Here is a 25,282-nt window from a genome sequence, read left to right as displayed (position 1 = left end):
GAACTTTCAAGATGTTTTACAATTGATTTAGAAATGTTATTTATTTTAGATATGTTCAGAAAGATTTTTAAATATTTTAAAATTGGTTGTGCAACTTATCACTGTTAAATTTCACAATACTACCGAAAAAATCATTGTAGAACAACTTTAAGTACATCTAAAACAATTGTGCAGTAAATAACCAACTTGTTAATGTTTCACTAAAGTTCTGAAAAAAAATCACATCGTCATGTGAAACGGGAGTAACTATGACAATTGTGCAACTTATCAAAAACTTTCCAAACGGCTGTCATAATTGTAGCGGACACAATATACGTCGAAATTGCTTTAAATCTCTTGTGGAAGAAAAATTAGTGAAATGATTGATGCTCTCCGCAAGGCAAAAATGATTAACCGAACTGATAACCTTGCTGTAAAAAATATGTTTCTGCTGAGTCCGCATATTTTTGGCTGCCTCATGAATTTTTAGCTCAGTGTGTGCAGTTTTCTTTAGTTTTAGAAAAAACAATGATATAAAATTCAAAACTTGCAAAAAAGTTGCGCAAAATGTATCTGTTTGAATTGAACGCAAAACTTGCAGACATGATATAATTATCATAAAAGTTGCAGGAATACAGCATAACATACATACATGAACGAGCAGTTAATGTCATCATAGTTACTCCCATAGTTATATATTACCGCTTGTGCAACTTGTTTTTGCAACTCCAGCACACGGACTTACCAAAATAATACCTACAGTGCGTATTACAAAAGTCGAGTCACAATCGTTGTGAATAAATGTTCGTAATAACGGATGAACTTGAAGATATGTTGCACAACACAGAAAAATTGCACTTTTTCCATAACACAACAGTTTTCAGAATAGTAATATAAACTAACTTGATAAATTGCACAATCGGTAGAAAAATACAGGGCAGCAACTTAACATGCTACTTGAGGAATGAATCAATGAAAAGATTGTGCTGTAGAAGCGCTAAGGTCAAACTAAGAGATCTTCTTGCATTCTACTTTCGAATGTTTTAGATTACACTAAGCACACATAATATGTGACAATTAGATCAATGTTCAAGATGATTACCATAATGGATTGAGACTGCCATTTTCTATTTCATATTCTGTGAAGAATGTTAAAATTGGTAAGATAAACAACAAATTGAAATTTGAGCGTCGGCTCTCCAAGCAGCCAAAAGTTCCACAGTACCTGAAAAGTATTTATTTATTTTGTCTTCGATTAGAGTAAAAACTATCCCACAGAATTATTAGACTTTAATGTACGCGTGGTACTTTTTAGCAACTAGAACGTACGGAAAATGTTCCCAGAAAACTTTCTCGCTGCTTTAAAGCTGTACAAGGAACTTCTGCAAAGTTTGTTGGTGAACATTCAAGTTAGAGTAATTCTTTAAAAACGGACTGTTGGGAATGTTTTGAATGCTACTTAAGCCAAATCCTTTTTTAAGAACTTTTGGTTACTTGGGCTAAAAACAAATTGTAAATATATTCTAGTCTACCGAATGAACAACTCTAGAAGAGAAACTCTGCAACATTGTGTTAAGTTTATCAATCCAACATTGTGGTTAGTGAGTATTTTTATCGATTACCGGAAGTAAGAGTCACATAAAACGTGCCACCTTGTATCCATTCCGCCGAAACCGTTAGAGAAGGATCTCTGCTCAGTTCATTGGCTCAAAGAATGAGATGACAATCTGTGCATTTGCTCAATTTTAATATAAGTATTTCACATTTTCACATTAATTTTTTGTGATACTCCTTTTTTTTCAGATAAAGCGTGTGTGTGTCGCATTCCGTTGATTGTAAAACAATGGAGGCATACGTGAAGCACTTAGTCGTTTGACAATTCTGCTGTCTGAAAACATAAATTCGAACAAAAACTTTTTGGGCGAGACGAAGTTCGACGTTTCAGCTAGTACTAGTATAAAGATGTGTTCTACATTAATACTTTCATGTTCGCATTGCGTGAGAGCGTTGCTCATCGTAATTGAATGTGTTAGTGACGGCGTAAACTTTTTTTTTCCATTTTGATGAATCTGATGATTTTTGAATGGGAACATTTTTGGAGAAAATTCAATTAATTCCTAATGACCGACAACCGACAGAATCTGCATTTAGTCAAAACTGAGATGGATCTTAGCGTGTATGCTCGGTAAAGTGGTCCGAAATTTGACTCGGAATTCATTATGATTGTTACGACTAGGTCCCTCGTCGATTCAACATAACGCTACGCGGCGCCTCATCGGTCATCGTAGGTGGCGCGTCAACTGTCAACTAGCTCCTCAACCGTCGTCAAATGTCATCAGGAAGAAAAGTGCAGTTCATTTACAAAATTTTTCATCAAAAGCAATATGCATTTAATTTGAAGCCCAGTAGTTTATTTCAAACCAATATTTGAATCGGTTTAAATACTGTAAGTAACAAAAATATTCATTTGAACCCAGCAAGGCTAATTATAGTATTGTATATTAGGCTACGATCAATATTTAGCACACTGGCCGACCCACTTCCGAATTCCCGTTTGTGCACCAAAATTTGTAAGTCGCATGTAAAATATAAATATGAATTAAAATAAAGTTAAACTGAATTCCAGCTTGAAGCTGACCACACATAAATTTCGTCTGCTATCAGGAGTTTGGCTTGCCATTCGAAAATCCAAATCCACCTCAACATACTTCAAGAAATTTTGTGAGGTTAGAAAACGATGGATGATCGTGCCGACACGTGTGTTAATGTTACCGGCTATAATTGCCAATCTTGTGAACGTCCAGATGAAGCGGAGCAGGAGATGGTTCAGTGCTGTTTGTGTCTCCTATGGGAGCATTTCGGATGCGCCGGAGTAGATTGTTCCGTAAAGGAACCTGGTGTAAAATATGTATGCACGACTTGTCGTAACAAACAGAAAACATCCGCTTCAAACTTCAGCAAAAATCTGCTCAAGCCTTCGTCCAGTTCAGTAAGGGTTACTCGATCAGGAACTCATCGAAGTAAGCAATTTTCAACTGCCCAAGGCAGTGCAGTTTCCAGTAACCGAGCCATACTCGAGGAGCAACTGAAAATGGTTGAAGAGGAACGACTTCTTCGCGAGCAAGAAATACAGGAGCAGAAGGAGATCAAACGTCGCGAGATGGAAGAAGCCGAACGCCAATTGAACGAGAAAAAATTACTTATTGGAGAGGAGAAATGGATCCGCCAGCGTATGCTAGAGGACGAATCAGCCATAAAGTATTACAGCAAAAGGCGCGACGAGAGTCGCTGGAAAAGCGAAATGAAATCCTTCGTCAACTTGCGGAAAGCAGCAGCCGGAATGAAACAATTCCAAATCTTAACGAGAAAGTGACGAGCTGGCTGGTAAGGCAAAACGAAGTGGATGCCTCGGGAGAAAATGTACCTGAATTATATGAAAGGGAGAAAGTTCCTTCGCTTCCATCAAAGCGCGACGGTTCAATAGGTAATCCACTAGAACACGACGCTTCTGAGATTGGAAAGCGGAGTCTCGATTCACGTCAGGTCGATTCATTGCCGCTAGGACGAACATCGCATCGGATCACTCGGTTTCCACCGTTAGTTAATCCAACTTCGATTCCCCGACAGAACGATTCGGCATCGGAATGCAACAGCAGTTTCCGCTGGACGGCTGAGCATATAAAATACTCAGATCGAACCCCTCAACTTCCCCCTGTGAAAGGGCGTTGTAGGCAAATCGGTGTTCTCACTCAGCAACAAATCGCCGCGCGTCAAGTATTGGGAAAAGAATTGCCGATTTTCAGCGGCAATCCGGAGGACTGGCCCATCTTCGTCAGTAGTTACGAGCAGTCGACGGCTATGTGCGGATATTCGGATGCAGAAAATCTCATCCGGTTACAGCGCTGTTTAAAGGGCAACGCATTAGAGTCGGTGAAAAGCAGGCTTCTTCTGCCATCAAGCGTGCAGCACGTCATCGAGACACTGCGCACGTTATTCGGTAGGCCTGAACTTCTGATCCGGACTCTTCTAAACAAAATTCATCAAATTCCATCACCAAGGCCCGATCGGCTGGACACGTTAATGCAGTTTGGACTGGCAGTTCAAAACCTTGTAGATCACTTGAAAGCAGCCGGTCAAACAAATCACCTATCGAATCCAACACTAATGCAGGATTTGGCGGAAAAGCTTCCTGGAACCATGCGGTTGAGTTGGGGTGAATTCAAGGGAAGACATCAGGTAGCAAATTTGGAAACATTCGGCAAATTTATGTCAGGACTCGTTAATGCTGCCAGCGAGGTGACCTACGACCTTCCGAATTTTGGAAACCAGGTTCGAAGCGAGAAGCGGAAATCCAAAGAAACCAGCGTGAGCTATACCCACTCATCTGCGATTGTGCCTTCTGAAAATGCAGATAGAACAGTAAGAAATCATCATACAGGTAAAACATGTTTCGCCTGTGGGCGTGAAGGTCATCGTGTGGTCGAGTGTTCTCAATTTAAAGCGGCCAGTGTGGATGAACGTTGGAAGCTTGTTAAGCAAAAGAGTCTGTGTAGAACGTGTCTAAATAGCCATGGCAAGTGGCCTTGTCGATCATGGACCGGTTGCGAAATTGATGGGTGTCGTCAGAAACATAATACTCTCCTACATTCTTCACTTCCTCCCGTTCGTAGTGTGAGTGTTTCTGCTAGTCATGTCTCGTCTGGTGAGTTCAATTGGCCACTGTTTAGAGTGGTACCTGTGATTCTCTACGGGCGAAGCCGCTCTCGACTTGTTTTCGGATTTATAGATGAAGGTTCATCGTACACTCTACTAGATCAATCTATCGCGCAGTTACTTGATGTCTCCGGTTCAAATGAACCGCTCACTCTACAGTGGACTGGTAACGTCAGTCGAGTTGAGTCCGAATCTCAACGTGTACAACTAGATATCTCCGGTAAAACCGGAAACCAACGGTACCGTTTAAACAATGTCCGGACTGTCCGTCGCTTGCTTCTCCCCTCTCAAACCCTCCGGTATCATGATCTAGCGCGCCGTTTTCCTCATTTACAAGGTCTACCATTAGACGATTATGAGCTTGTCCAACCTCAGTTGCTAATCGGTTTAGACAATCTACGACTGTGTGTTCCGCTTAAACTTCGCGAAGGAGGCCCTAGAGATCCTATCGGTGCCAAATGCCGTTTGGGTTGGAGCATTTATGGATGTATTCCCGGGCAGTCTAGTAGAACTGCAATCGTTAACTTTCACCTCGGAACTGTTTCTGATTCTGATCGTGAAATGAATGAACAACTTCGAAACTATTTCGCGCTGGAAAATTTCGGTGTAACAGTGCCCAGTGCCATCCTAGAATCATCAGACGAAAAACGAGCAAAGCAAATCCTGAAAGAGACTACGCGACGTACACAATCGGGAATCGGCTTTGAAACGGGACTTCTGTGGAACACCGACAACCCGGAGTTTCCCGATAGTTATCTCATGGCGGTCCGCCGCATGGAATCCCTGGAACGGAGACTTGAAAGAGAGCCAGTACTACGAGAGAATGTGCGAAAGCAAATTGCGGACTACGTGCAGAAGGGCTACGCACATAAGGCGTCTATAATCGAGTTAACTTCTGTTGATGTGTGTCGTACGTGGTACTTACCACTGGGTGTCGTGACTAATCCGAACAAGCCCGGTAAGATCCGATTGATCTGGGATGCAGCGGCCAAGGTGGGCGGAATATCGTTTAATTCGAAGCTCCTGAAAGGACCTGACCTACTGTCTCCTCTTCCACAAGTGTTGAGTCAATTCCGTCAGTTCCCGGTAGCAGTGTGTGGAGACATAATGGAAATGTTCCACCAGATCAAGATTCGCTTTCCTGATTGTCAATCACAACGTTTCCTGTTTCGAGATCATGCTACAGATTGTCCTCAGATCTACATCATGGATGTTGCAACGTTTGGGGCCACATGTTCGCCTGCCACGGCCCAGTTTGTGAAAAATACGAACGCGCTTGAGTTCTCCCAGGAATTCCCGCGAGCAGTAGCTGCTATTCTGCACAACCACTACGTGGACGATTACCTCGATAGCTTCAGGACAGTAGAAGAAGCGATAGAGGTGGTGAATGAAGTCAAGCTTGTCCATTCCCGAGGAGGTTTTACACTACGGCATTTCTTATCAAACGATATGGATGTGTTGCGTGGTATCGGCGAACTCACGTCAGATGCGGTGAAGAATTTGTTCCTGGAGAGAGACGAAACTTTGGAACCCGTTCTGGGAATGAAATGGTTGCCGAAGGAAGACGTTTTTGTATACTCTATTAACATGCGGAGCGATATAAAACAAATTCTCGACGATGAACACATTCCCACCAAGCGCGAAGTGCTTAGAGTGATCATGAGTTTATTCGATCCTCTCGGATTTATTGCGTTTTTCCTGGTTCATGGAAAAATATTAATGCAGGATATTTGGGCTAGAGGAATCGAATGGGACGAGCAAATTACACCGGATATCTACGTTCGCTGGAGGCAATGGACGAACCTGTTTCCGGAAGTCGGTGCTTTACGCATTCCCCGATGTTATTTTCGTTCACCCTTTCCAAAAAACTTCGACAACCTAGAGATTCACATTTTTGTGGATGCCAGCGAGATGGCATACTCGGGCGTGGCGTACTTTCGTGTAGAAGAAGCTAGACAAGTTCAAGTGGCATTCGTCGGTGCCAAGACCAAAGTCGCACCTTTAAAAACTCTATCCATACCTAAGCTCGAGCTGATGGCAGCTTCGCTTGGAACCCGAATGTTGAACATGATCAAATCCTACCACTCGTTTCCCATCATTCGTCAGTTTATGTGGACTGATTCAACGGTAACACTCGCTTGGATCAAATCAAAGGATCATCGCCGATATCAACAATTTGTTGCTGTTCGCGTGGGTGAAATATTGATGCCAACTGAGTCGAAGGATTGGAGACACGTTTCTTCTAAGCTCAACTTAGCGGATATTGCTACAAAATGGAAACAAGGACTACAACTCTCGATGAACAATCCGTGGTTTCGGGCTGAAGAAATTCTGCAAAACCTTAAAGATATGTGGCCTGAAGATAGTCCCATCCCGGAAACACAAGAAGAAATGCGTCCTAACTGCACAAACCTTGGACATTTCGCTCCGATCATTGATATTTCTCGGTTCAGTTCGTGGACCAGACTCCATCGTGCAATAGCATACGTTCTACGCTATCTCGATAATCTACGACGTCGGAGCGAGGGACAACCTCTAAAACTTGGATTGCTGGACCAGAATGAGTTGCAAAGGGCTGAATATGCGCTTTGGCGGATGGCGCAAAGCGATGCCTTTCCGAACGAAATTTCTACGTTGACTAAATCCCAAGGTCCCCCAACAAACCGGCACCGCATCGTCGCCAAGTCTAGTCCGATTTTCAGAACGTGGCCGTTCTTAGACGAAAACAGTGTTTTACGTATGCGTGGACGCATAGGTGCTGCGCCATTTGCGCCCTACGAGGCTAAGTTTCCCGCAATTCTCCCTAACACACATCTAATCACATTCCTCATTGTAGACTGGTACCACCGCCGTTTTCGTCATGCCAACCGTGAAGTCATCGTAAATGAAATTCGGCAACGCTTCGAGATTGGTAAACTCCGATCGCTCGTTATGAAAGTGGCCAAAAAATGCACCTGGTGTCATGTAATGAAAGCAGTTCCCAGATCACCAGCCATGGCTCCGCTTCCAGAGATGCGACTATCAGCATTCGTACGACCATTTACATACGTCGGCTTGGATTATTTTGGCCCTGTACTGGTCAAGGCCGGCAGAAACAACGTCAAGCGCTGGGTGGCACTCTTCACTTGCCTGACACTGAGAGCTGTCCATATGGAAGTTGTACATTCTCTGAGCACCGTGTCCTGTATTATGGCAGTACGACGATTCGTGTCACGCCGAGGACCACCACGTGAGATATGGACGGACAACGCGACTTGTTTTCACGGGGCGAGCAACGAACTTATGTCGGAAATTGAAGCCACTACACGCGCTCTTGCCCTTACTTTCACTAGCGCTCAAACAAGCTGGAAATTTATTCCACCGGCATCCCCACACATGGGTGGGGCGTGGGAGAGACTTGTACGCTCGGTGAAAGAAGCTGTCGGTACGATCTGGGAGGCACCTCGTAAACCGGACGACGAAACGTTTGAAACCATTCTTTACGAGGCGGAAGCCATGATAAACTCGAGACCACTAACATACATACCGTTAGAGTCGGCTGACCAAGAAGCGTTGACACCCAACCACTTTTTACTAGGCAGCTCCACCGGTGTCAAAATGCTTCCTACTGAACCCGTAGATTATCGAGCGACCCTTCGCAACAGCTGGAAGTTGGCACAACATATCACGGACCAGTTCTGGGTGCGGTGGCTGAAGGAGTATCTGCCGATCATCACGCGGAGATGCAAATGGTTCGAAGAAGTCAAAGACCTGGAAGTTGGCGATCTGGTGTTGGTTGCTGGCGAAACGGCGAGGAACCAGTGGATTCGGGGACGAATAGCGGAAGTAATCCTGGGACGGGATGGTCGAGTTCGGCAGGCACTAGTAAGGACATCGTCGGGAACCTTACGAAGACCAGCTACAAGATTGGCTGTTTTGGATGTCGTGAAGTGTCGTGAACCTGATCCAGGTGTTCCAGCAGATCCAGTTGTTCATCATGGTTCACGGGTGGGGGAATGTTACGACTAGGTCCCTCGTCGATTCAACATAACGCTACGCGGCGCCTCATCGGTCATCGTAGGTGGCGCGTCAACTGTCAACTAGCTCCTCAACCGTCGTCAAATGTCATCAGGAAGAAAAGTGCAGTTCATTTACAAAATTTTTCATCAAAAGCAATATGCATTTAATTTGAAGCCCAGTAGTTTATTTCAAACCAATATTTGAATCGGTTTAAATACTGTAAGTAACAAAAATATTCATTTGAACCCAGCAAGGCTAATTATAGTATTGTATATTAGGCTACGATCAATATTTAGCACACTGGCCGACCCACTTCCGAATTCCCGTTTGTGCACCAAAATTTGTAAGTCGCATGTAAAATATAAATATGAATTAAAATAAAGTTAAACTGAATTCCAGCTTGAAGCTGACCACACATAAATTTCGTCTGCTATCAGGAGTTTGGCTTGCCATTCGAAAATCCAAATCCACCTCAACAATGATTTTCAATTGGAATCCAAAGAAGATGGAACAATCCTTTTCCAGTAGGTGCATCTGGAACTCACACTGAATTCCGACTCAAATTCCGGATAACTTTACTGAGCAGTGCTCTCATGATGACTGACAACCACTGGCAGACCTTTGGTGTGGTTTTGCTGCCCAGCTTCGAGTGTTCTTCGGCACAATTCTGCTGTCTTGCTTCGACAACCGTTGCTCAGAAAATGATGAGAAAAAGTGGAATGTTTATCTTTTATACCGTAGCAGTTGTACAGCAGCAAATATTTTGTTCTCTTCCTAAGAACGCGTTCTGATTGGCTGGTGCTGACATGGGTCAAATCAGACGGGGTTTTCAATAGTGTACTATTGAAACACTTCAATGATGTTTCGAATCTATTGGTAGTTAGGTAATATAAATCCTTCAACAAATCACAGCAAAGAACTGTCAAAATACAAGAAAGGTAATCACGCGTCATGAGTTTTCCTCTTTGATACTCGTTGATACCAAACATTTCCGAAAAAGTTTAATTTTGAATTATTTGATATTATGTCATACAACAGAAAATTTTATTATAAAATTGTGATCATATTTCCGATGGCATGTAGCAAAAAATATGTTGATACATTAGATACAACAAGAGATATTCACAATCAAAAACTTATCACTCTCTCGAAGGGTAAAAAATTTTGGAAGGCGCCCCATTGTAAAGTAAGTCGTATTCACGACAATACTTCGGCGCACATGATAATTTGATGTAATCTCAGAAATAGTTGCTCATTACACTCAATCAGTTACGGAGCATTGGAAAACCGGCTATATATCGGTAACTAAAATAATACTGAAATTTAAGGCCAATAGATAAATATAGACTTCAATTATAATATATCTTTTTTCCGAAACCACTACTTCTCTCACATAATATCTATTATGTCATGCCCCTAGACATCAAAATGAGTAGAAGCACTCATGGGTAACTGAAACAAAGAAAACGCGGATCTATGTTAATACTTATAACCAAAAAATTTGTTCGCAATTTGTGACTAGATGTTATCATTTATATAACTCCAGCTAAATGATTGATCTAATCAACCGTACCATCGCAAACAACACTAGCAATACTCACTTCAGGCAACGCTGGCGTCGCACCTAATTAACCGATGAACTGAATCGCAAAGCTAATCAACCTAGTAATACCGCAAAGCCTTATATTGACTAACAACATAAAATGATAGTAATTTCGCACGCTTGCCTAGCAGTGTAGTGTAAAACACATTTGCCGAAAACCCGGGAAAACAAAATGTCGCGATTCCACAGCCACCTACGTGCGCGACAATCAAACCGTTGCCAGGACAACTTTGGGCGTTCACGACGGTAAACAAATCAAAACCACCAACAACAACAACAAATAAAATACCCCACAGCTTGAGCAGCACGCGCGACCGTTTTGCGTTCGAAAATACGCACCAAACAAGGAAAGAAGCTCGGTGGTTGATAGACCGGCACTGACTGACTGAGGCGCGATGACTGAAGTATGTATGAGTATCACCTGAGCGTTACCTGTTGGTCAGCTTCACTCTGATTTTCTCTCGCTCTTTATTTAAGCCTTTCATTAAATGGTGTTTCTGTTTGGTAGTGAAGGTAGGAGCTACTGTTACCATCCCGTCGACCCCCGAAGACCCCGAAAGGCCACGGGCCTTATACCGTAGAAGCGCTAACTTTATTCCTACACTCCGACTGCTACAATACGACGGATGGTCAGTCTCTCACGCTGATTGAGCAGTGGTTTGCATTTACATTGAACAAACATCTAATTCTCACCACTTTGTGAATCTATTGTAGCTACTAAGGTGAAATATATCGAAAAGCTGACCCGACCAGTGTTTGTTTATCTTAGTCTTGAGCGGCATGAGCAGTACAAGCCATCCCGCGAATGATGTCACTGCTAACTCGTATCGAATCAAGATAAATATGCTACCTTTCCAAAACATTTATTGTAGAATATCGATTAGAATAATGGCTTCCTCTTCTATTTATAGTACATAACTATCCGTAGGGAAAGCACAGAAGGTGGAATTAATAAAGTCAAACTAGATCGTAAATCTTTCATCGAGATATACAGGTTTTAGCGGAAGATCGCCGATGAAAAGGTATATGCGCCTGTAATTGACTAAATGGACACTGTTGTCTGGATTGTTGGTATTGTGATTATCAGTTAGTTTGGATGGGGTACGAATAAAACTCGTGGAAACTGGAATTGAGGAGTTGATGGGAAGGTGCTTTCGATTAGTAAGCGATAGAGGTTTTCGGAAGTGATCCGCATCAACAAAGATTCTGACGTATTAGAATAAATATGTGCACTGCAAAATCGTCTGTAGAGGGCACGGTTTCAAGGTAAACACATGCTGAAAACGTAGGGAGGGCCAAACAAATTACGTTTGTCTTGTTTAGAGCTATCACACCTCATGGTAATAGGAGATGGATCGTCGCTCGTCGCGGGTTCAACGAAAAACGAAAGTAAATGTAGAGTCTTGCCCGACTTTGCGGAAGGATGACGACTCATCAGACTGGCCATAGATGTCGCGAAGTTGGTGATTTGAAGTCTGTTCAACAAGGAGGCAGGGTTTTTGATAGTACAAATAATCTATCAGGTTGGCAGGAAATTCATAACGGATTTTGACGTGGGACTACGCCTTTCTTTCCTATACTGACATGGGTGCCATTTTGCAAATAACACACATCGGGACCGTCACGAAATTATACCAGATTTAATTTTGCTCAATTATTCGCTGAAATTGTTTTAATAATCAGACGAAAAATATTGTAAGATTATTGTTCACATCACGTAGACATTGCTTAAACAGTGTACAACGATAATCAACCGAATCTATAAATGCACCCTTTCGTACGTTAACTGACATCATTCGACGTTTCGTTTCGAAATGACACGACTTGCTTCGAATGATTGTAAATCGTACTTCAACAAATTTTAACAGTATTTTGTCCACTTAGGACAGAATCCATTTTAAAGTGTATCTCGAATCTATAAATTGAAGCACTTCTCATGTTCGGATTGAAATCTGGAATCCAACTTTCTTAATTAAATTCAAAATGAAACGCAAAGTTGTGGAAAATATTATGTTGAGCAACTTTGCTAAAAAATGTCATTTTCCACTTACCAAAATTACAATTTTTTTGTTTTAGCTTTTATGTGAGCTAATGAAAATTTCTAAATACTAGTTCGGAACAACGAAAGTAAACTGTATCTTAAACTCATAATTGTTCAAACTCAATCGAAACAACCATTTTGGTAATAACTTAATTCAAATTGTTCAGCAAACAATCTGTTTTCGGCTGTTATTTTACCTTTCTCTATTGGAAGGTAATAGAATTGCTGGATAAACCGATTTTTGATCAGAGCTTCGGAGACCCTAGCGTTATATACAATTCGGCTCAGCTCTACGAGAACGGAAAATGTGGATTTGTGGATGTGCATCTTTTTAAAGATTTTTCTTTGCGCTCACTTTCTAGGAGATGGCTAAATCAGTTTTAACAAACTTGGGCTACTATTGAATTGTGAATCAAGTTTTAATATCTAGAAGCTTTCACTTCCGGTTCCGAAGATATATTGGTATAAATGACGTAACCGACAAAACGGTTTTCTTTGTATCCGCACTATTTTCAAAAAGTATCCAATGATCAAGATCAAATATATTTTTGCTGATACTTTTGCTTTCGAGAATGTAGTCGAATATGTGACGTAAGCGTTGAGTCACGCTTTTCTGCCGGAACAATCCGAATGAATTTGTGTTAAAATCAGTCCCAATTCGTGTCAGAAATTATCCCAACAACAAAAAATATATTTTAATGAGACTGTTTGAATGACAAGAGAAAGGAAAAAATGGGCATTGTGGCTGTAGAAGAAAAAAATAGAAGCGACGTCTAGCTCGTCTAGTTATATTTCTCCAGTGAAAATCACTGTACATCAATGTTGTGTAGACTGTCATGCGATATATTAACCACTCAATATTTTACGAAATTTCACTTAGTAGTCATAAATCTATTGATTACTAAACATACATAATCCACTTAAAGTGTATACAGGAAGTGATATTCCTTTATGAGCTTCGATAGTGGAGGCAAGAAAATTCAATCATTTCTGTAAAAGCACGTGGTTCTTAATCAAGACAACAAAAAATGTATGATGTAACATGGTTCAATCAATTGAATGGGCAGAGATGACAGGTAAAAATTTCAAATATCTGCAGACAGGGTCTATAAATCAGAAAAAAAATCTGCAGTCAGCAAGTATGTCATGCTGGCAACAATTTCTTTATAAAGTATGACACGCATGTCTGCAGCACTATACCCCAAATCTGCAGATTTACAGACCTGGCATCTCTGTGAATGGGGAATGACAGATCAACTAACGTCGCTCGGAATCTTCGCAGCGCTGCCGCGAATTGAACGTTAGTGCTGCAGCAACAATATTACTTTGTACATCAATAGTGCCGATTCCCCGGAGTACTACCAACCTAAGTTGATGTCTGTGTAAAATAAACGATAAATGATAGTAAGATTATTTTTATATTTTGTTACCCGGCTACTTTCAAAAGGGTTTATATATACTAATGAGCTTCTCAGAACCACTATTGATCGTACGGTTTCGGTATCCCAGAAGTAATGTAACGAATGTAATTAATATGCTCAAAATATCAGCTGCAGACACATGATAAGAATCGAAACAACAAAACTTCACGTTTTTGGGTACAACCTATTCACCGATTATATTTTTCTTGACATCGGGCTGTTTGATTACGTTCTATCGTATCCCAGTGTATAGCAGATTCTATTACTTTTTCTTTTGTTTCAATTATAGAGGTTTTAACCTTGAGGTTATTCATATTTTCAGGCCAGAAAAAAATTGCGAAAAAGCCATCGACTAACCTATCACACTATACCCGTCCCCGAAGATACTATTAATATATTTGACGAAAGTGCAAACTTTTTTTACTCATTAGCTTGCTGTCAAAACTACAAATATTTTCTAATGGTGCTCAACTTCCATCTTTCGAGCTCGAACACTGGTAGAGAACTCTCGAACGTCATCTGTCGCGAAAATCTGACATGGTATTTATGCCAACCCGATGTCATCGGTCTAATACGACGCAGTTGCTCATTCGTCAGAGCATTGCTCGAAACTTCGAAAAGAACCTACGTTTGTCGGAATAAATTTCTGGGCACTCATGCAAAAAGACCGACATTTTCGTATTCTACAGCTGCGTGGAAATTATTTTAAAAAAAGCGACTGGGTAATGTCAGAGACAACACTGAAAACGAATAAAGCTGACATGTTTCTTCACACTTCCGAACAATTATAATCGTACGCATTTTTGCAATTTTTACTGTTTCACTTACAGAACTGTAACGGTGCATCTATACTAAAATATGACTTATTGGCGACAAACATATTCTACCCCACAAGTATCACTGAACAAATGAATGTAAAACGCTATAACAAATAATGATACATTGGTTTTCTTTTGTAGAATTATATCATCAGCGGAGGAAAACTTCGAATAGTTTCTTGGGAATATTTGAGTACTTTTTGTCACCATTTATCAATCTACATCATTCTAGAACTAAATTTTTAGCTTGAATTCGTACCTGAATTAAGGAACTGAACTCAGTTCCAAAATCTAGTTCTAGAACCCAAGCTCCGAGATCAATTCCAGCTTGCAGTTTCTGAGTTCTGAAACTGAATTTAGGAACTAAATTCTGAAAGTAAAATCAGAAATAAATTATCAACTAGAAGTTAGTTCTAAAATACTGGTTCGGAGTTAAGATCTAAAATTGTGTTCCAGGATCCCGACCTAGAATTAATAACTTCAATATTGCTACAGAATTCTGAAGTTGAATGTCTGAATCAGAGTTCCGGATACGAATTCCGATCTTTAATTGAGGCTCTCTTCAGTTCCAAAAACTAGCCAAGAAATCAGTTCCAAACATCGGGCTCCAGCATCTATAATTATCAAACTGAATTTTGAAAATAAATTCTAAACCTTGAAAAGTTCAGAATTCAGGTAGACCTGATTCCAGTTCCAGAATCCTGTCCTAAATCCTAAAAACTAAAGTTTGAAGTTATTTATGATTTTCTCACACTGTTGAACATTTTATCATAAATGGCTGATCATATTTCTGATGGCATGGGGAAAAAAATATGTTGTAGCGTTTAGACAGGCGCCCCATAGTAAAGTAAGACTTATTCACGCCAAAAGCTGATATTTATGAATAACCTTTTCTGTGGTTGTCTAGAGCCAATATTAAACTTGCCAAAAATGAAATTCATGCAAGTCTTCTCTCAATCAGGAAACATTTTCAACAAGCCAGCAATGCAAATTTTTGGGCATGAGTTCGAGTGAAGCGTGTCTGGTTGGGAAATAGTACCGATTCTGTTCAGCGCCTTGTCAAACATCCGTTAGAAGTGAATGTTTAGGGGAGCTTCTAAAAGCGGCGATTTAGATGCTTTTCAAGTAGACATGAAATACCATGAAAATTCTCAAAATTTATATACGAAGCCTTCTGAAGTCATCCGAGAATATGTTTGGACCTGATGACAGAAATTAAATTGACTCGAACTAGCGAAGGCGCCTCTGTCGCGACTGGGAAGAAGAAAATGATATCGCAAGCCCATCCAAAATGTCTGGACCCTCATGAAAATCAAATTTAGAGGAAAGTGTCTTCACAATTCGAAGCAACTGTCTTGAAAAATCCAAAAGAAACGTTATCTTTCAACAAGATAAGCAAACGGTACCAAGTCAAAGGCAGCCTGAAAACGACAATAACGAAAACGTTCCACAAATTGAAATACTCTGAATGTGATGAAACATATCTCAGAACATAAGCCGGTCGAACAGAGCTACGTTCTTTTATAAACTGCACCACTAGAAGAATAGGTTGGCTAAGTTTGAGTAACTTTCAACGAAAAATATTGAAAAAAAACGTTTACATTCATTATATAAATTAAACCGAATGCAATATATTTCAGTATTGCCACTACTTGATCAAATATGAATTCCACGACTATTACTTAGTCTCACGGAACTTGTGAGCACTTGATAATCGCATCTTTTGACCTAACCCCAAAACCGCATCAAAAATCAACTTCCACCTTCAGTCGTTAGCTACGACTGATTCAACTCGATTCATGACTGTTCGCCGCTTGTCTCGGTAGCCGTAGATGCACGTCTTTTGTCCGTACTCCACCATAGATTGTTCGCAACACCGTCCGTTCGAAAGCATCCAGTTCGTGCGATGGCCAACCTTGCATGATCAAAGCGTTCTGCGAAGACTAAAGTAAATACGATTTTATAACAGAACGAGTCTCTGATATTCTCTGATTGTTATTATCAGCAGTCGACCATTTCGATTCCATCACCGTCACTCTGACCTGGCAAACATTATCCTCTCTTGAGGAACTTTCTTTCATATACTTTTTCTTTGACGTATTTATGTCAAGTACAATCCGCCTGGGTTTGATTGTCAGTCCGATGTACGTTTCCCCCATCTCCTCAATGTCAATGTCATCAGTGAAACTTGTTTATCATCGCTCTTCGTATTAAACTTGCCATAATCCGCTGCAAGATTCAAAGGGACACATGACTCGGTCCATCGTAACATTGACCAAACGTATCCGGCTTAGGATGTAGATTCTTCAGAGGATGATTAACTCGATACAATTAAATTGAAATAGTCGAATATTGAAATAGACAAAAATCGCACAAAGGTTTTTCAATTGAAGCATTTGATTCTACTAACACATCCATACCAATATCAAGTTTGCAAAAACTGAAAAACATGCATCCTTTTTGAGCTCAGTGTTCTGCTTTTAAAACACAAAAACTCTCTTCATAATACAAAGCTGGATTTCAAAAAGAAATAATTTCAAAAATCAATCTTATACATTGCTACTGAACGTATCGAAATACCTTGATCGAAAACAGGAACATCCAGCCTATCTGATAGAAAAACGAGCAACAGTGTAATTGATACTCTGGTAACGACTACCGGTTCAAACGAAGGGTTATTACACTTTAATGAATATCGATCGTTGGATAATATTGGCAAGTAGTGTGTGTTAATAAAGGCCACGACAATTGGACGATGTCAGTAACGTGAAGGTTAGCGTTTGAATATTGCATCTATCGTGCGTAGCCATCCACATATGTTCGAGATAGTAATTTCTAACCATGCTTATTTTTCTGGTTATTTCATTTGTCCTGTATATAAAATAAGTTGTGAAATCTTCTCAAAATGAAGTACCACCATTATTATGCAAACCTGAACTTGGCTGAATTAGATTAAACGATACAATCGTCGTGCGATCTTTAGCGGGTCCTGAATGAGTTATAATTATAGTCAGGGCATTACTTTCCGAAACTGGACACGTTTTTTAATCTGTGAACATGACAATCGCATGGCTAAGAATTCGGCGCGAACATGCGATAATCGACATAAGAAACCAGCTCTATAAACTCTGAATCACCGATTTGGGACAATACCACTACAAACGTGAAAGAATTCAAATGGCATTGACAAAAGATTGACAATATCATTTTGAATAAGAATCGGTTTTATTGACGACGCAAATAATAAAATAACATCAATCATTTTCAAGGTTACAATTTCTGCTAACCGCTGACGACATCCATAGCGTAAATCATAATTTATTCACATCGCAATTAACTGCATATCGCACAAAAAAAAACAATCAGAAACGCAACTTGGCAAAAAAATATGAATCATACTCCAGCCAAACAATCAAAACATCTGGCTCCAGTTATTGTTGATTAAGGGTACAAACAAACAAAAATAATAAAATTATATTTGCATTGGAATTTGATCAAGGTGTTAGTGTTTATACGAACGACGAAAACCCTGTACCCGACGTCTTCGCCGCCAGCATCAACTGAAATTCGCAAACTACGACAAACCATGCCACCACGACCTTCACTACTAAGACGTTTTGCTCTCCATTGTAAGCAGCTCAAGACTTGTCAACTGGGTCAAGGATCACCTTGGAATCAAGGACGTCTGTCGTGAATTAGAACGGAAAACGATCGGGCATCGAGGCACCTTGTTGCAAAAATTTGCGAGAACAAAATTATCACCGATTGTATAAGGAAATGATTCATAGCTCATGGTTCAAAGATTGAAAATATTTTTTTAAAGATAAAGAGTGATTTCGGGTGTTTGATCGATAGTATGATTATGATCAATTACCTGGCTCCGGTAATATTAGGCGACGGGAGGCATATTCTGGGAGATGCCAACCGAAATTCAAGGCCCCTTCACGTGCACTTTCTTCTTGATTTAATCTATCACCACTGAATTTATTGAAACTTCTGGAAACAAGAGCTTTACAACTTCTACTAATTTTTCTATACTTCGCACCAAGATAACGTCCAATTAAGAAAATTACGACAGAGCCAATCGATTTCCGAATATAACTAGGATATTGTTGTTTTTGTTGCGTCGTTCAAACTTCTGTCAGTGCGAATCAAAATAAATACATGTAGAAGTAGGTGGGAGCTTTAACGTGTGCTATACACTGATACAAATCGACAGGTTGGACAGGTACAACTAATTTTATGTAGCTATCCAAAACTTTTTCGAATATTGTTATAGATCTTCGGAGTGTTCTCGAATTTAACGTTTTTTTTACAAAATCTAACGCTCTGTACAACAAACTATTTCTGTAGGATAAATGTGAAAACTTTTTGAATTAGCTGAACCGTTTAGTAACACTAAAACGGATGTTCGATGCGACTTGACCTTAACCACCCCTGGGAATGAATTTGGATAGTGTTTCTTCGATCAATTGAAATTTACTTCAATTTTACGAAACTGAGTTGGGTTCACAATTAGCAACAGGAGTGTAAGCGAACCAGATGTGAAACATCATAGCTCAGACGTGGCTCAGTGAGAATATGTTATACGTTAAAGGATTTGGCTTCGCGTAGCATGTCTTCCACCTGATCGATGTCACGACTATTTTCTAATTAATTCACACACAAAGTTTCTCTAACCCGAAATTAGGCTGTAGAAGACTTAGGTTATCCCGGAATTAAATATCAAAACATATCCCGTGGATTTCTTTTTGATGATCCGGCGTTTTTAACATTTCGTGTTGGTTTTATATTGATATTTAAAAATAAAAAGCGTCTCATGTACATTAGAAACAATTAAGACTACAATCCTACTATGCGAAGTCATAAGTTACCTCTTCTACCCCTTCTACCTCATACCATTCCAGGACGAATTTCGCATAGCGACAAAAGGCCAAAACAGAGCTGCAGAGTTGTTGTTTCTGATAAATGATAGCAACCGATTTCGCTGACATTCCAAACACTTCTTCGGGAATTCGGACAACTTCTTTATCCGAAAATTTTCGGCAATGGCGTTTCTTCGCATTGCGGTATAAAAAACCAGATCCGGAAGCAGATCAAAGTCTTCGAGCGCGTATGTTCCGTCGTTCATTTTGGTATAAGAAAATTTTATTAAAAAAATTATGTAAAGCTCATTAGCACGTTTTTTTGCATTGACATTTTTCTTGTCTTCACGGTTGGACATGTAAGATTATAATTTCCCAATTTAGCGAGCCATATTTCGCACAGAAAGATTGGGAAAGAGAGAACAATTTTTCAATGATGGCTATCGTCTTCTTATTCATTTATCGGGAGCATAATTTTCGATTCGTTCCACGACGAACATTTCGAGCCACAGTCAAGCACTGGCAAAAAATTTGCAAACACAAAATACGGTACTTTTCGGTAATTTTATGGAAGGCCACATGAAATTTGGAGAGCTAACTGGTTTGTGTACGCAAGCAATCTTCCAACATTTCCGGGAAAAATTCTCGTGTTTTTTTTAACGAAACCCAGAACTCCAACAAATATTACTCAATGTTAATGAGGTGTAATCCCGATCAGATGGAAATAACAGAATTATAACAACTGGAGTAATTTATTTCAGAAATATTTTGTAACAAGTTTTGAAATATTTTTGGCTTGTAAGCTGTTAAAATAACAAAAATCATAACAAAAAGACTAACAGATCTTGAAACGATTGTATAACAATTATTATTTAATTTGATGTAACTACAGAAGTCCGAAAACAGAAATTTATAACAAATTAATAAATTAGATAGCAAATTTAACAGAAAAACTATGTCACATCACAGCCAATTTTTAGCATCGTTTCATTCAATCCAAAATTGTTCAATAAGTGTATTTTCTAAATGAATAACTTATTTAGTAATCTGGTTTCTTGTTTTAAATTTTTGAAATTCTGATCATTATATTTCGATATAAAGCTTCTGTTGCTCATTTTTCCAACTAAAGAACGTTATCGTAAGTCTTGCAAACGAAAATAAAACATCATAACTGATTTTGTTATTATATTGTTATCATAAGTTTTAACTTTCAACTGTTTTCATTTGTTAAATATCTCAAAATAACACAAATTGTTATACATATCAACTGTTGAAATACTTGTGTTATGTTTTTGTTATGTGCATCTGATCGGGATGAGGCGATTGATGGAATGAAGATTTGAAACTCTTCTAGTCCAGACGGTATGCTCGACAGGGGTAATCACTCCTTATCACAGCTTATTATAATATATCGTTTATTTAACCTCAATTTCAACAGATGAAATGCTTCGTTCCCAATCCACACAAACGGTGATGAAAAGGATCAAACTACTGCCGTACCACTACATCTCATAGTTCCTAAATTACTTGAAAAGGTTGAATTGACTCCAATTTTCAACCACTGCACGCAATATATACGATACTCAACATGATCTAAAGTCTAAGTGCGCTACAACCACCAACCTGTTGTCATTTATGACATTTATGACCTACGAGATTAATGGAATGTCAAATGTTTCGCAAACAGACTTATCTTTCCTCGGCCTTTGATATAATTAATCACGATTGCTAAATTGGAAAGACTTGGATTTTGTTACGTACATCCTTCGATCAATGTAACCATACCTCAGGAATTGTAGTTTAGCAGTGAAAATGGGCGATCACGTTTCCAGTAAGTTTATTGCATCGTCCGAAATTCCGCAGGCAGGCCCGTGCGCAAGAATCATTCAAGGGAGGGTTTAAAGGAGGTGTCAAAAGGGTGGAGGGAGGTTCAAGGGGGGTTGGAATTCAAGCGAGGGGGGGGGGGAGTTGAAAAGGTGGGGAAGGTGCAAATATTTGAAAGAAAAGTCAAGTTATTTGCACTTCTATATAAAAAGTACTCTATTGCTCATGGTACTTACTGTTGAAAATTTTCCATGGAGGGGAGGGTTAAACCCCCCCCCCCCCCCCCCGCGCGGGCCTGTCCGCAGGGTAGTCATCTCAGGCCTTCAATATTCTTACTGTACTTTAACGAAATCAACTTTTATCTCTCTCTCTATCTCTCTGTTCATTTTCTGATGACGTGAATATCTGTTATTATATCCGAAGCCCAGGACCATTACGCTCACGTAGAAAAACGAGCCCTTTAATTTCGAATATTTCCTGGAAGGATCTCCGATAGTCAGGACGACATGCGTTAAAGATCTTGGTGTTTTTTCTCGGTGAGCAACTAACATTCAAGCAGCACATGAGCTACATTGTGTCTAAAGCTTCTCGCAGTTAAGGTTTTGTAGTGAGAATGGCTGAGCATTTCACAGACTTACACTACTGTTCACTTGTTCGTTAAACCCTTGATAACAGCTTATCCATTAGGATTTCTCACTTCCGAAATGTTACTAATAGAATCAAATTGATACAATACAAATTCGTTCGCCTCGCTATTCGGTGTTCACCTTGGAACAATCTCCACCAACTACGAAGTTACAAAGATCAAGGGTTACTAATCGGTCTCAATACACTACAAGTTTAATGAAAAATGGCACATGGTTTAATAATAGCAGATGTTTTGATTAGAGATGAGCAATTCGTTCTCGTACGATTATAAAGAACTAGTTCTTCTTTCTAGAAGAATAAGTGAGCTAATATTCTTTATTAAAGAACGATCGTTATCTATTGTTTCCAATAGAAATGGGACTAATCGAATTATCTGAGAGAGTGTACCCATCAACTGCATATTTTGGAACGGTTTCAGGCTTCAAGAATATGGTAAAAGTTGCATGTATTTGCGATATTTAAAAATGTGCAAAAAAAAAGACATTCTATTGATACAAATACATGCCTAAAAAATATTCATTATTATTGCATTTGTTTACTACAATTTATTGGCTTCCATTTTATTTTTGAAGGAACATACAAAGTCTGAGAAGAACAAAAAAAACAGCTCTTTTAGTAGAACTATCAAGTTTTTTAAAACAAACGGTTTGTCTCTTGTTTTTAACAGTAAAGCTCATTGTCCTGTTTTGCTCCGCGAAGTTAATATAAATGTCTGACCTCGAGCTCTTCGCAACAGTGATTTTCTTCAACTAACTTTTCGACGCATCTACTACGGTGCAGAGAATGGTGGTATTAGCTTTCAGAGATCATTCAAACGGCCTTCCTTAGGATTTGATATTAATCAAACACACTGTAAAAAATTTCAAGATTCTTTATACATTATTAGAAATTATCATTATCAATCTAGTTATTAACGAATATTTTGGGAATAACGATCTGTCGCATCGCGCCTTTGAAAAAAATGTTTGGAATCGCGATTTCCATGGTACATGGTAACACAAAACGGTTCGAAGAACGTCTGACTGTTGATCGGAAGCGAAGATTCGGGGAAAAAAGCCATTATGTCAAGGGGAACGATCACAAATGCGTAGTAAAGGTCTTTAAACGGAAACCAAGTGCCTCAGTTCGATGATGTGGCTAAAAACTAGTATGTACTAGCAAGACTTTCGTGCAGAATACCGTGACGAGAAACAGAAAACGGTTGCAAAAAGCCGTACTCAAAAGTTGTACGACCAGAAGTTAACGAAACCTCATTGCTGCGTAATGGATGACGAGGCATATGTGAAAGTAAATGATAAGTGTTATTGTTCTCGAGAATCTCCGAACACAGAAGATGTTGAATATTGCGAAGAGTTCTTAATTTGGCAAGCGATTTGTACTTGCGAAATCCAATGTACAGATTTCGTTACCGTTAGCACCATCAATGGACAAATTTGTATTTGGAAACAAAACGTCTTTTTTCTCTCCTGAAGGCGCACGGTGGTTCGACGATCTTCTGGTCGGATTAGCCATCATGCCACTATACGAAGGACGTGATAGAATGGTGTAAGGATCATGATTTCGATTTCTTACCGAAAGATATGAGCCATCCAGCACTCCGGAACTACACCCAATAGAAAAATAGGTCGTTATGAAGAATGCATGGGCTGTCACTTCTGATCTCGTGCTTCATGACTGCGGTTAAGGCCAAGGTTCGTGCACTTGAATATACAAGTGAAATAAATTAAATGAATGATTCCAGAACTTACTTTTTTTACACCCTGAAAATTTTGCGGTAATGAGAGAGAAACTCCAATTTTGGGAATGGTTTTTGTGTGTGCAGAATAATTATTTATTAAGTGTTGTGCAGACTCATATTATTTGTACAATAACATGTGATATGCTAAGCTATGCTACAGTACTTACAATCTGATATCATTTGAGATTCGAAAAAACAAAATTTCGTCATCTAATCAAGTTCGGATATGATTGACAAATGTTCAGTATATTATCATCCCGATTATGCATTTCAATCGAGTGTGAAATTTCGATTTTGTATTTCAATCGAGTGAAATATAGGGTGAAAATTTCACTTTCGATCGAAATACCGAAACGGAGTGAATTTTTAAAAGACATTCGATTCTCACTTAATAATGTACCTTTTTATTCATATACTTTTTGAACATATTTTTTTCTTTTTTTGTTAATTTCCATCTGTAACAGATACGTAATGCCTGTGTTTATTATTACCACATGTTTAGATTGTTGTAATATTTCTAAAACTTTCCTTCATTGTTGATACGACGAGCGTTTAACAGTAGTTAAATCCAATCCTAACATCAGAATGTATGTGCTATCAAGTATCCTTTATTTCACAGGAAAACAAACCGGAAAAAAGGATCGATTGGTACCATTCATCCTGCAGAAAACAGTTCTCATGTAAGTTGACAATGAATTTTTTAAAGTCTGTGTTTTGTGACATTGTAGGTTCTTCGATTCTGTTCTGTAATCACTAACGTAGCTTCATTATTTATCGCACAAGTTGAAGTATTCTTTTTTTATTTTTGTTAATTTCAGTTGACATCTATTACTTTATGATAAAACAATTGATGAAATACAGAAAGACTTGTATTTATTAATAATTACTAAGACATTGTGAACACTTGAAATAACATTTAGAGAAAATATACATGACCGATCTTACAATGTTTTCCATATGCCACCGTTGAATTGAAAATGTAACACGGTAGCATTGATGCCTGAAGAAAGGAATTCAATCGACACAACCTTGTAATGGACTTTCAATGCCTAGATTGAGCTATACACTAAGAACCTATCGTTAATTTTTGTTATCAACACTTTTTCAATTTATCGCCCAAATGCCAATATCTTTGCATCAAGATCTAAGCATTTTTGATTTTATTTAGAGAACTGTGCTTCTCTGGATGATGAATCTACTGTTCATAATTCTGTAGATACCCATAATAGTTTAGTGCGCTCGTACATAGTTTTCCTTAGTATCAACGTGATGCCTTCACCTAGCTTGGAACATGCGCTGACATTCCAAAAATTACACCGCTCTGGGACATAGCTTTGATAATAACTGTTAGCCTGAATGTAGTAAACCTATGCAGTTCCAAGCCGATTCTTTTATTTTTTTCGTAATATAATTGTAAGTCGTATGGTCACTGCACGAAGAATTCGTTAGTTTGTTGATAATAATTAAATGCGTTTTATTTAGTTTCAACTGTGATTTTTTTCTCAAGAGATAAGTACATCTGCCGGTATCTTAACAGTACATATTGGATTTGTTACATGCTTGAATTAGTTCGTTCTACATTTTAAACCTATCTAATCAATCTAATTCTAGAAAACTAGTTGCATCTATTTCA

The 25,282-nt window shown here is 39.1% G+C and overlaps 2 protein-coding genes across 2 annotated transcripts in view; one reads left to right on the top strand and one right to left on the bottom strand.

Annotated features, from left to right (window-relative positions):
- Window positions 1–18,706, bottom strand: part of LOC131430284 (uncharacterized) — a 29,752-nt gene extending 11,046 nt beyond the window's left edge. Inside the window, exon 1 of the mRNA XM_058595142.1 lies at window positions 18,449–18,706. The gene's annotated coding sequence lies outside the window, so the exon portion shown is untranslated. The remainder of the gene's footprint in view (window positions 1–18,448) is intronic.
- On the top strand, window positions 3,196–8,700 carry LOC131429240 (uncharacterized). The gene has a single exon (XM_058593288.1). It carries the CDS (start codon window positions 3,196–3,198, stop codon window positions 8,698–8,700), a length of 5,505 nt encoding a protein of 1,834 aa, XP_058449271.1.
- Window positions 18,707–25,282: the final 6,576 nt, after the last annotated feature.

This window comes from Malaya genurostris, chromosome 2, assembly GCF_030247185.1.
Source record: "Malaya genurostris strain Urasoe2022 chromosome 2, Malgen_1.1, whole genome shotgun sequence".
Classification (NCBI taxonomy): domain Eukaryota; kingdom Metazoa; phylum Arthropoda; class Insecta; order Diptera; family Culicidae; genus Malaya; species Malaya genurostris.
Note: the sequence above shows the minus strand (reverse complement) of the source record. Positions and strands in the feature narration are given on the sequence as shown.